The sequence below is a fragment of the Alosa sapidissima genome, chromosome 10, assembly GCF_018492685.1.
Source record: "Alosa sapidissima isolate fAloSap1 chromosome 10, fAloSap1.pri, whole genome shotgun sequence".
Classification (NCBI taxonomy): Eukaryota; Metazoa; Chordata; class Actinopteri; order Clupeiformes; family Clupeidae; genus Alosa; species Alosa sapidissima.
This window is the reverse complement of record NC_055966.1, coordinates 36,052,506-36,065,426: the sequence shown is the minus strand read 5'-3', so window position 1 is coordinate 36,065,426 and position 12,921 is coordinate 36,052,506. Positions and strand designations below refer to the sequence as shown.

Below are 12,921 nucleotides of genomic sequence, written 5' to 3'. Positions count from 1 at the left end.
TTGGCAGGTATGGATTAGACTGTGTTTGGTGAGTCATGGATAGCAGTAGTAGCACCATGTACCACGACATCATCAAGGTAAATAACACCTGGTATACCTGCCAGCACTGAGGTCATGACCTTTTAAAGGAAGGAGGGGGCGGAGCTAAGGCCGAAAGGCATCCTCTTGTAGCGGAACACACCGAGGTGTGTAACGAAGGCCGTCAGGTTTCTGCTTTCAGTGTGGAGGGACACCTGGAGATAGCCCTCTCTGAGGTCCAATTTTGAAAAGACGGTCGAGCCGTGGGATTGTGCCGTGAGCTCCTCAGATGTGGGCATTGGGCAACCGGTATCTGTCTGGGAAGACTGCTTTGTTAGATAGATAGATAAGATAGATAGTTACTTTATTGATCCCCAAGGGGAAATTCAAGGTCTCAGTAGCATACAGACATCACACACAACATGCACTTACAGCAGGAAAAGTAATATAAGTATATACATATTTAACTGACAGCACTAATATACATACTGTGTGCGGAGGTCCACACAGACGCGCAGAGCCCCTGTTTTCTTTCTGACCACAACCAAATTCCAAATCCACGGTGAAGCATGAAGCGGCTCAATGATCCTGGCATCCAGCAGCCACTACAGCTCAACGGACACCCCATCGCTAAGGGCCAGTACGACGCAGTGGAATACGGTGCAGTGGCCGGACGACTGGAGTCAGTGAGGGGTTGATGGGCGAAGGCAGACAGACAGCCCAGCCCTTCAAACAGTGATGACCACTTCTGATGCGGTCCGGCAGCGAAAGTCATGATGGCAAATTTACAATGGCTGGCTAAACCTTTCAAGTAGGAGACTGATGGACAGACTCACCTGGGAGTTGATGTTGTTGCCTAAACATAAACCGTCTCAATAAAGCAGTCTTTGGGGCAGCAATCTGGTCTTTTTCTTTGCATACAAATGTGTTTATTTGTGCAATAAACATATTTGTGTGACCTTTTTCTTCTTTAATGCAACCTGTCACCCCTGCACGGCACAGTGGGAGTGCTAAGCAGCTCCTTTAGCAACAGACTTCTGCATCCATCTTGCAAGAAGGAACGCTATCGCAGGTCTTTCATTACGTCTGCTGTTAGGCTAAATAATACCATTGTCATGAAGCACTGTTATCATTTAGGCTCTGAGCATACACTACTATCCAATATTGTTTGGATAGATACTGTGGATCTACTCATATCTACTCATTTATCCTAGACATGATGTGAACACTATTGTATTCTTAGAAACATGTGCAGTGGTCCAGAGGTGTATATATAACACACTGCAACACACTGTAGGCCTAAGACATATCTTATATCATCTATAAACAACACACTGCATATGCGTAAGATCGAGCGATCTCAGATTAATCAAAGGGTATAGAAAGGCAAAGTTGGACATATAAATGTATTTATTTGTTGACATGATTTGGCAGAAAATCTGGACATGTGTATGACCTCCATCAATATCCCAGTTTTATCCTCTCAGGGCTCTGTGGTGCTTTGGCCTGCTGTGGTTCCCTCGAGCTGCTAGGGTTCCCTCGAGCTGCTAGGCACTACAGTTACCGTCCCCTGATTGGAATGGGAGCAGGAGCAGTTCCTGATGAGGTCCGTGAGCATTTCATGGATCATTTGGATGTGATTGCCCAGAGCAGACATCCAAGGTGTGGTGAAGGAGCTGTTCTGGACATCCAAGGTGTGGTGAAGGAACTGTTCTGGACACCAAAGGTGTGGTGAAGGAGCTGTTCTGGACATCCAAGGTGTGGTGAGGGAGCTGTTCTGGACATCCAAGGTGTGGTGAAGGAGCTGTTCTGGACATCCAAGGTGTGGTGAAGGAGCTGTTCTGGACATCCAAGGTGTGGTGAAGGAGCCGTTCTGGTGAGGCACTGCAGAAGCCGGCGGATACACCTCTTCCCATTTTATAAAAAAAAAAAACCTCGACTCATCATCTCCCTCAGGCCTTTGGCAGAAGCCTGGGCCCTGTGTGGCAAAGAGGGTGCAGGGGGATTTCCCTCTAGGAGCGCTGAGCAAGTCTGACCTATAGATAGATAGATAGATACTTTATTGATCCCCAAGGGGAAATTCAAGATGCTATAGTGCATTAGCAGAGGAAAAAATAATTTAAATAATTTAAGGTTTGCAATAAGATACCATTTAACATGTATGACACTATAAAGAATATCTATCTATCTATCCATCTATCTCTTCTAGAAGACTTACCCCCATTTTCATAACAGGATGGCTAATTTTCTGCTGTGACTTCCCCGGCCATGGGCTGAACTTTGTTGGTTCTCTGGAAGTTTGTTCTGGAGTTCTGGAAATGAAAGCAAACCAATCATGATGACAGTAATAATGATAACAATGCTGATTATAATTATTGTTGTTGTTACCACACTAATAATACTTTACAGATTGAATTTTGAGGATAAATACAAACAACTCTACCTTTTTCTTGAAAGCGGCGCAAACCTTTCTGCAGAGTTGAAATCTCTGAAGGAAGTTAAATAGTTTGCATCTATGTGCCCTCTCAGCCTCCCCCTGGCTTAACCGAAGGAGCTCTTTTACTAAACATTTGGTCAGGATCGAGCTGAACACAGGGAGCCGATAAACTAAAAGCTTATGGATCATGTCTTTGGAGACAAAAGTTTTCAAAAGGTCCTTGTGCATTTTCTTGCATATCTTCTGGATGTTGACAGATTGTGGATGCAGCTCATTTCTTAAGAGGCCTGATGCCGAGCACAGCTCTGAGAGGATCTTTTCAGTGAGGGCGCAGTGGAAGGCTGTGAAATCAGCCGAGTCCTCAGTGGTGGGCTCAATCTTCCGCATCAGCTGGACCAGCACATTACTAATGAGGGAAAAGTAGTCATTTCCCTCGAAGCTCACAGTGGTTTTGCCCTTTGCCTCGGTACAGCCAGTGGCTTTGCAGTCCTCCACAGCCTCCTGGTCGCTGGCTCCACCGGTCATGGGTGTAAAACGTCCGTGGGGCGACCTCTGACCTGACTCCTTGTCTGGCCTGCTAAATAAATCATCCATGATCTCCTGGACCATCATGGTGGCCAAAAGACTCAACGCGTCCTCAGTGATGTCAATATAAGACCTAGATGCTGCTGAAGGAGAGCCACGTTCACTGCCTTCCACATCAGCCTTGTTTAAGTAAGCGAGGACATCTTCCAGAAGCTGGCCAAGGAAGGGCTTCAAAAATCTTTCAACGATGGCATAGATATGATCAGTCTCTCTCCACTGAGGAATGGTGGAAGCAGACACAGATGTGCCAGGCACCTCAGAAGTGAGTGAAGAGTCATACTCTGAAATGAGGTGACGGAGGTGCTCCACCAACATGTCTGTCAATGGCCTCAGAGCTCCGGTGGACAGAAGGTGCTCCATCCTGATCCTGACGGTGGCAGCATCATCTTGACTGAGGACCACCCTGCCCACCACGGCCTCCGTGGCATCAATGGCTGCGGTCAGGTCGACACACCCTGAGGCAGCCGTCTCCTCGATGTGGCCACGGCGTCGAACGCCACTGGACACCGCAAACCTGTCCGTACGGGGCCGCTCGGGCTGACGGCCTGCGGATGAGACTCGGACACACGAGCACTCCCTGAAGAGGCCCCTGAGCCGCTGACATGCGGCGAGGAAATGCTGGACAACAGCAGGCCTCCCGCTAGTCTGGGACCTGTTGGGCACAACAGATAACCGCGGGGCTTCAGCCATCTCTTTGGACATGACTGTATCCGATGTGATGGAGGTCGTATCAAAGTCCAGCGAGCCCAGGTCCATGTCCCATTCCTCTCTGCCCCCAGCTCTGGCCATCACCTCATATATGTCGAGCTTACATGTTGGCCTTTCCTCGACAGCAGAGTCGAGACACCTGAAACGCGAAAAAAACAACAACATTTTATTATTTTAAAGTGTATTATGTACAGTGTTATCTTGTTTATGTAAATGTAAATATTATCTTGTGTAGTCTATTTTGACAAGTAGGCATTAGCATTCACATGATCTAGGTATGTTATATATCACAAGACATTGCAGAAGTTCAGTATTCATTTGAGCATGGATACTTACTCATTGACCAGGTTTTGGGCAGCAGTGATGGTTTCAGAGTCAGTAGAACAAGAGTCCATTGACGATGGGGTGACAGCGTAATCTTGAAGGTAACTCGAATTTCTTGGAATGAAATCACCACTATCACTGGGAAAGGACTCTGCAGGCTGGCCAGCCTCACCCTGCATGTCTGAAGACACAGGTGGGTCCCTGTGGAGAGAAGTGAAGGTATATATCACTAATGTACTGATTCACATTATGATTTGCATTAAGAAGAACCCTTTGTAGTAAGGCTTACCCAGCAATCTTCACAGTGGTTGGTCCATCACTGACAAAATTGTCAAGATGATTTGTCCCCATAGAGTAAGTCTTTAATATTGTTTGAAGATCCCGTAAAGGTCTTTGTAAAGTGATAGCTAGAGGGTTCAAGCACTCTTGGTTAGTAGGCTAACAATGCAAGCTAATCCAAATTAATTAATATCTGTAGGGGACAATGCAAGCATCCAAATTAATTAATATCTGTAGGGGACACTGCACTTACCGTGTAGTAACGATCGCAGTGTGAAATCAAAGTGAATAAAAAACCGAACTCGGCGCATTATGACGCACTGAACAAGTGTAGGAACGTTTTGTCTCCATGGCAATTTAGCCTAAATTGTCGTCATAATAGTGATTAAGTAGTCCAGGGCTATTCAACTAGCAGCCCGCGGGCCAGTTGGATTTAATTGCGATCAGCCCGCAAACTAACTTAATATCTGGCTTTCAAGACTACGCTATAGCCTAATCGATAAAATAAAAGACAGCAGTGATTGGCTGCAGAAATGTCGCGCGGCTCGCGCCTGTCAGCTGTCAGATATAGGGTGCGTTCATAAATTCAATCTGACACTCTGAAAACAGAATAACGCACGGTTAAAAAGTTTCAGATTGTGCTTGGAGCGCTCAGATTGGCAATTTACGAAAGCACCCATAACCTACATTCACGCGTTGGGAGCAGTTAACCATGTCTCTGTCAAAAAATAAAAAATAATAATGAAAACCCGGAATGGACTGAAAATATTTGTTTAGGCTACATTGCCGTTAACATCACATGCCGTTAACATGATATAAATGCATTTATATAATGAAGGAATATAATGTTAAGTGGCACTACAATTCAAAGGAGTAGGCTAAAGTAGCCTAGCCCTCGGTCACTTTTGCACGGAACAAGAATTATGATAGCATCCCTGCGTGTAGCATGATCAAATGTTCTTCTTGTTATTATCACGGAGAGATTCTAAATCTGTCTTCTAATTATTCAGTGTTGGGAGTAACGTGTTACAAAAGTAATGTAGGCTAATTACTGTGTGTTGCTTTTTGTTGTAACGTGGTAATGTAAGGCATTACAAAAGGCATTAGGCCTATTATTTTAGGCTACTATTCAAGCAGGAAGCAAGCACCGGTCTTTTCCTGCACTGCAGGGAAATCTGTGTAGGGCAGCTCTCAGATGTTCACTTCTGGTCAAATTCAACCATCACTCCTCACTGTCCTAAAATCGTCTGTTCATTGTGTGCTCAGTTAGTGCACAGTGCCACTGTTCTGTAAACGGAAGACACTCACAGTGCCCCACGCGTCTCAGACGGAGCCTTTCACAATTCCAGACAATCAACATGTTGCAGCAGGAGAAGAGCGCAGTGGAGCGGAGTGGCTGAAGAGCTTAAAACATCAATAATCTTTCGCCAGAATTGCAACGCAACCATGGCTTCAAGGTCCAGTGCACAGTTTGATTTGCACAGTATCATTATTGTAACTAAGGTCAGCAGAACGGTTGTTTCTGTGATATTGCACTTTTTCAATGCATAGCACACACTTTAGTGTATCTTGGTAATCTTCACATAGTGTCAGCTTGTCAAAATTAATGTCTGTTCGATTTGGCAGGAGACTCAAATATTAATTATCAGAAAGTTCATAATACATTGTAATAAACTATTTTCCTTGTGGTTTTTAAGCAGATCCTAAATTAATTCTGATGATTGATGTACCAGACTAGTCTTGATATGAGGACACACTCAATGAACCGTCTTTGTCCACTGTCACTCATACCAGGGATGGATTACTGCACGGGCCTACTGGGCCCAGGCCCAGGGGCCCAAGGGGTCAGGGGGCCCTGAAGCCTAAGCCTTTGCATGGAATCATTGCCTCAATATCAACAAATCAGGATGTAGCCTATGAATCTGATTGAATTTAGTACTGGCCATCCCCAAAATGCACCAGAATACAGGGATCACATCAAACAAATAAAAAAAATTCTGGGGGAGGACCCCCATAATCCGCCCATGCCCGGCTCCGCTCTCACTCAGAGCCGTATACGACTCTGCTCTCACTGGGGTAATACTGCCCCCTTGTGTGCATAAAGGGAACTAATGATAGCAAGGTAACATCTGGCCCTCTTTTTTATCAATACTAGAGCAACATAATTAGCTTAATTCTCTCACTGTCCGAGCTGAATAATTAGCTCATGTACTACTGAAGGATACTTGCGAGCAGAACACAGAATACTATATACACGCATGCATGCACACACTTGTGTGTCTACAGGTGAAACTCAAAAAATTTGAATATTGTGCAAAAGTTCATTTATGTCAGTAATTCAACTTAAAAGCTGAAACTAATATATTATATAGACTTCAAGCCTTTATTTTGATGATTATGGCTTACAACTTATGAAGCCCCCAAATTCAAAATCTCATAAAATTAGAATACTACATGAAATCATGCTCCTTGTTGGTGCCCCCCACCCAATCCCAATCCTCCCCCACCTTTTTTATGCAGCCCTTGCCACTTAATCTACTAAACCCCTCTTCTACTGCACTTTTTACCCCCCCCCCCCCCCCCATTAATGCACAAATAGGCTGACACCAGACATAATTTCACTGCATTTCTTACTTCCAGTAACTATATGCATGTGACAATAAACTTCCTTGTATCCTTGTATCCTTGTATCCTTGAAATCAATAAAAAAAAATGGATACAGAAATGTCAGCCCTCTGAAAAGTGTATTCATGTACTTGTACTCAGTACTTGATTTGGGTACAGGTTTTGGTACTTTTGGCAGTGTGGGCAGGTGCCAACTCCTGCTGGAAAATTAAGTGTGTTGACTTTGGTCTTAATAAAGCACAGTGGACCAACACCAGCAGGTGACGTGGATACCCAAATTAACACAGACTGTGGAAACTTCACACTGGACTTCAAGCATCTTGGAGGAATTTGGACCACTGAGCAACAGGCCAGTTCTTTTTTTCTTTAGCCCAGGTAAGACGCTTCTGACGTTGTTTGTTCAGGAGTGGCTTGACAAGAATACGACATTTGGAGCCCATGTCCAGGATGCGTCTGTGTGTGGTGGCTCTTGATGCAGTAACTCCAGCCTCAGTCCACTCTTTGTGAAGCTCCCCCACACATGAGTGGCCTTTTCCTGCAATCCTCTCCAGGCTGCAGTCCTCCTTGCTGCTTGTGCATCTTCTTCCTCCACACTTTTCCCTTTCACTTCACTTTCTATTAAAGTGATACAACACTTTGAGAACATCCAACTTCTTTTTTAATGACCCTTTGAGGCTTTCTCTCCTTGTGGAGGTTTAAAGGCTCAGGAACCCTTTGCAGGTGTTTTGGATTAATTATCTTATTAGAGTGTGTCACTTTGAGCCTACAATATTGAACCTTTTCACAATATTCTAATTTTCTGAGATTTTTTAATTTGGGGTTTTCATAAGCTGTAAGCCATAATCATCAGAATTATAACAAATAAAGGCTTGAAATATCTCACTTGGCATGTAATGAGTACTATATCCTCCTGAGAACCAATCCATAGACCTATGTCCTCTGTAGTGGACATAAGTTCTAGAAGCATACCCCTTTACCCCTTTGAGCTATTCTATCAATTCCCGTGGTCTTTTAAAGAGGACATCCTGGGCTTTCTAATGATATATCATGTGATTGGCTGGGTTGCTGGGAACCTCCTCTTCCTGGTTCTCAAAAATGGTTGACATCAAAACAAGCACATTTTATGGAAGGAGGAGAGATAAGTCAAATAGTGTCTTCTTATTAAGCATTCATTATGATGGCAATATATGGTCTTGTTAATGAAAATGTCAGGAATCATATATGATTCATTTTGAAAGAAGTTAAGTTATTTACATTTTGAAATAATAGTGACTTTATGAATGTCCATTATAATGGACACCAGGACCAAAATATTTAGATTTTTTGGGAAATTTAGGGACTGTTCGTTATTTATAAACGGGGTCACCGGAGGGATTTCCTGCCTGCAAGAAAATTATCAACGACCCTCCAACAGCCTTTTCAAAAAAGACATGACCCTCCCCAGCTAATTGTCGATACCTTCCACCCACGCTATAGAGCGCTATGAAAACACATCAACTTAAGCTGTCGTTCTAAACTCACCCTCTGCTTTTTGATCTTACACATCACACTTCACCAAGATGGTGGCCATTTCAGTAGATTTACTCACTAACATTGTTGTGGAAACACAATAAGCATGGAAACTAAGGCCTAGTCCACACGTACGAAACCAATCTTTTTTTCCTCCGTCTTCCCTGAAACCGCATCAAGAATATTTGCGTCCAAACGGATCCATCTCAACACGACTCAACACGTTACTTCATACCCCAGGCCTATAGGTGGCACTGTTTCTTTACAGAAATTGACCAAAGTTTGTGCTGTACAAACAGACAGAATAAGCTATGACAAAATGGCTAGTGCAAGGAAACCAGAATTGTTTGTGTGGACTGATGGTGAACTGTCAACTGTAGTCAACTGTAAAACTAATAAACTTTATTTTACGGTTTGTGAAGGGTGCAGTCCCGTCCTTTATATGGCTAATGCAGGTAGGCCTAATAATCACATTTACTTTCTTTGGTTGTAGTCAGTGATTCACATTAGTTTTGGCGATCACTTAACGCAAGGCTTACCCAAGTTCTAGGCTATTCTGTCGCCACATTTATAATATTGCTATAAAACCTTTGTTAGTAACAATACGTTGCCTGCATCAAATCAAATCGCGCATTTGCAATCAGTGTGCTACCATCTGCTTAACATGAGTTCTAAGCGTCTTTGTATGCTTATATCTGATTTCACTCGACTGTGAATGCATGTACATATGTTGTAAGACATGTAAAATAAATGAATGACACTGGCACTACGCACAAATCAATGTAGCCTGAACTTACACCGCACTTTCCTAATAACTTAAGTTCTCTCGCGTCACTGACAGTAGCTAGAATGCATTAAAAAAAAAACGGGAAAAACAGTGTTCAGTCCACCAAGTCATAAGCTATCGGCGCTGCGCAGCACCAGTTGTGATATTTATCTTACGGATTGTAATCGTAGGTAATGTCATGTATGAAAACTAGTATTGTTAGGCAATACTATAAGTGCAAGTCCAGGGCAGCTGAGGTGACATCATCGATACGCAAGCAGGATGTGCGGTTTCGCTGTCTAAACGAATTCAAACGGGTTACGGTTTCAGATTTCTCCACTCTGGGACCAGGTTTCAGAAAAGTGCAGTTTCGGGCAGTGCGTTTACAGGATTTGTTTGGACGCTCGGCCAAGACGAAGCAAAACCTCTGCGTTTAACCTAAAACGCGTCTCCGTGTGGACGGGCCCTAAATGCACACTTCCTGCAACTGCATTAGCCTACTTGAAATAAGTTACTCCTCCAGTAAGAATTCACATGAAATAAAACAATAAAACATTGAGACCATTCAACAAAGCACACTGGGTAATAACAAATTCAACACATGAACTTGTTGCTATGGACTCGTCTCTAGGCTTCCTCAGTCATTGTAAAGTTGTCGAAGCTGAACATTATCCAAAACTCAATTTCTCAGACGAGCGTCAATTTGGAAGCTTGCTACACTCCTTCCTTCTCAAATGACTTGAATGGCTTTATAAGCATGCACACTGTTTAAAGTTAGGCTAGGCTACACGGTAAACTACAAGTAAACCAAAGTAAAATTTAGCTTTTTTAGGGCTGGATAAAGTTGACCAAATGGATATAGGCTGTTAGGCTTGAATAAAGTAGGCTACTTTGTTGCCCCAACCCTTCCAACGTTAATGGGGACGGATGTTGACATTTTCCGTATTTTGCGTGAGAAACCTGGAAAATCTCCCTTATTTTCATTGTTCAATGTTGACAGAGCTAAGGAACGAAAGAGAACGTTATATGGCGACAGAAATCAACAATCAAACAAGCCACTTTGATTTTTTGCTGTTTTCATTAATACAAAAGATGGGTGACCCCCCCCTCCTAGACAAAAAAAAGTTAGGTGACCCTCCCCTCAACAAAGAAAAAAAGATATGACCCTCCCCTATTTTCCTCCGGTGACCCCGTTTATACATAACAAACGGTCCCTTAGGAGATCATTTGTATAGGATGAATGAGGGGGGGGGGGGGGGGGGGGGGGGAGATTTGGAGCTCTCAGGTGATGAGTGAGTGAATCAGAGATGAGGACTATGATCCTGTGCCTCAAGAAGATAGCGAGGAAGAGTAAGACAAAAAAATGAATTATCGCAGATGAAAGAAAAACATGAAAATGAAATGAACAATCCAGAAAAAAGAAATACAACTGTCCAAAAAGGCAAATAAATTATATTTTCCCTTATATTTGGTTAAGTTTACCCTTAATTTAATACCACTAAAAGCATAATTTGTCCATTTTTGTCTATTTTCATGGCTACCTTTTCATAGTAAAACGGTCCTTTTGTCCACCACAGGGGACATGCTATAAAATTTGAAATAAAAATACATTTTAAAAAATAAAATTTGTAAGATGTTTTTTTTAATCCTAAATAGAAAGGAAATCACACAAAAAAAAGAGATTGTTGGACACTTTTTTTTCTTGGTTCCCAGGAGGGTATAATATAGTTCAGCTTTTTAAGTTGAATTACTGCCATAAATGAACGTTTGCACAATATTCTATTTTTTCTAGTTTCACCTGTATTATTACATATACATTATTACATATCACATATATTATTTTTTTCAATCAGGAACACACAAATAAGAACACACTGTGCATATGTATGAGATGGAACAATCTTAGATGATCAAAAGGGGGGTAACTCAACTCACTCATTTAACTTAGGAAGGCAAAGTTGGACATGTAATTGCATTTATTTATTTATTTATTTATTTATTGATGTTTTACAGAAAATCTGGACATGTGTATGACCTCCATCAAAATCCCAGTTTTATCCTCTCAGGGCTCTGTGGTGCTTTGGCCTGCTGTGGTTCCCTCGAGCTGCTAGGGTTCCCTCGAGCTGCTAGGGTTCCCTCGAGCTGCTAGGCACTACAGTTACCGTCCCCTGATTGGAATGGGAGCAGGAGCAGTTCCTGGCGAGGTCAATGAGCATTTCACATCCAAGGTGTGGTGGGGGAGCCGTTCTGGTGAGGCGCTGCAGAAACGTAAACCTTCTCTGGGTGAAGGTGGCAGATACACCTCTTCCCATTTTATGAAACAACAAACTCGGCTCATCATCTCCCTCAGGCCTTTGGTGGAAGCCTCTGGGCCCTGTGTGGCGTCCTCTCTCCTCTAGCTTCATCCGTGTCTGTGGCTTGAGCACCATCATGTGTCAGAAAGGCTCCTGCTGCCTCATCTTCTCCCAAAGATGTAGCTGAACTGAAACATTCAGAACAACAACACATGTCAGAGAATGGAGTGCATCTTGCTGTAGTGACAGACTTCAGGTTTCAGGCTTACAGCAAAGCAACTTAAATCAACACAATGTCCATGCACAATGGCATACAATAAAAAGAAAGAAGTCTCTGATATTGCCAGTGTGCACCCGGACATTGCTTTGCTTTGCTATGGCCCCATTATCATCATGAATGACGTTAAATATTTAAATAAGTATATTTAGATAAGTGGTCTCTCAGCGGCTCGTGCAAGGCAGCCTCAAGCCCATTGGTGGCTATATGGAGGAGAATGGATGTTGGGTTAAGATGTTGCCTCTGTACACAAAGGCAAGCTGATCATCCCTACTGTGAAACAACATACGATGTACAATTCCCAGAGAAGTATCTTTCTGATGACTGGTATGGATAAAAAAACATCTGTGTCAAATGTAAACAAAGTACTTAAGTCTTATTGCCTGCTGCTGTTTATGTGCTTGGCTTCGTTGAGGCCTTATGGGCCAGATTCCTGTATGGATGAAATCTTTTCTCAATAGAGACCTCCAAGTTCAGTACTAGGGATTCATCCAGTGATTGGAAACCGGCCCCATGTACACCTACTGTACAGTATCTTCATTCAACACACACACACACACACACACACACACACCTCCCCTATCTATAATCAATGCCGTACTCAAGCATGTTAGATTGGGTAAAGACTTTGTACTGACCGGAGCTCACAGCAGAAGGGAGGTTGAGCTGATGGCTGCTCTCCCCCAAATTCAGGCCCTCAATAACCCAGTCCACACATGTATCATCAGACTCAACCTGTGGAATATAAGTGTATCTGTTAATGTATCACATTAAGTTCAATATAAGTAATATATAACATATAATAATATATACATTATATCATTTTTTTCTTCTGCAAATTGGACCATTTAATAGCCACATAAGTAGGTATGACTTTGGTCCCGAGGGGAGAAAGTTACAGGTTGTTGTTGTTATTATTTGTTATTATTATCATTATTGCATTCAACCGTTTCTGCTTACCTCCAAGTCCCCTTCGCTGAACTCTGTAGACTGTAGAGTTTGAGAAGGCACTGCTACCTGCTCTGGTCTCAAAGCTACCGCTAAATGGGGAACAGAGGTGTTATGAGACACAGTTCATCTGCCCCACAGGATTCATTAG

General features: G+C 42.9%; 1 protein-coding gene across 1 annotated transcript; it reads right to left on the bottom strand.

Moving 5' to 3' along the window:
• Nucleotides 1-1,410: 1,410 nt before the first annotated feature.
• LOC121720558 lies at nt 1,411-4,654 on the bottom strand. Its single transcript, XM_042106807.1, has 6 exons — nt 4,605-4,654; nt 4,362-4,479; nt 4,085-4,273; nt 2,462-3,887; nt 2,237-2,330; nt 1,411-2,054 (listed from the first exon to the last, which is right to left on the bottom strand). Exons 2-5 carry the CDS (start codon nt 4,421-4,423, stop codon nt 2,259-2,261), a joined length of 1,749 nt encoding a protein of 582 aa, XP_041962741.1. The 5' UTR covers nt 4,424-4,479; nt 4,605-4,654; the 3' UTR covers nt 1,411-2,054; nt 2,237-2,258.
• Nucleotides 4,655-12,921: the final 8,267 nt, after the last annotated feature.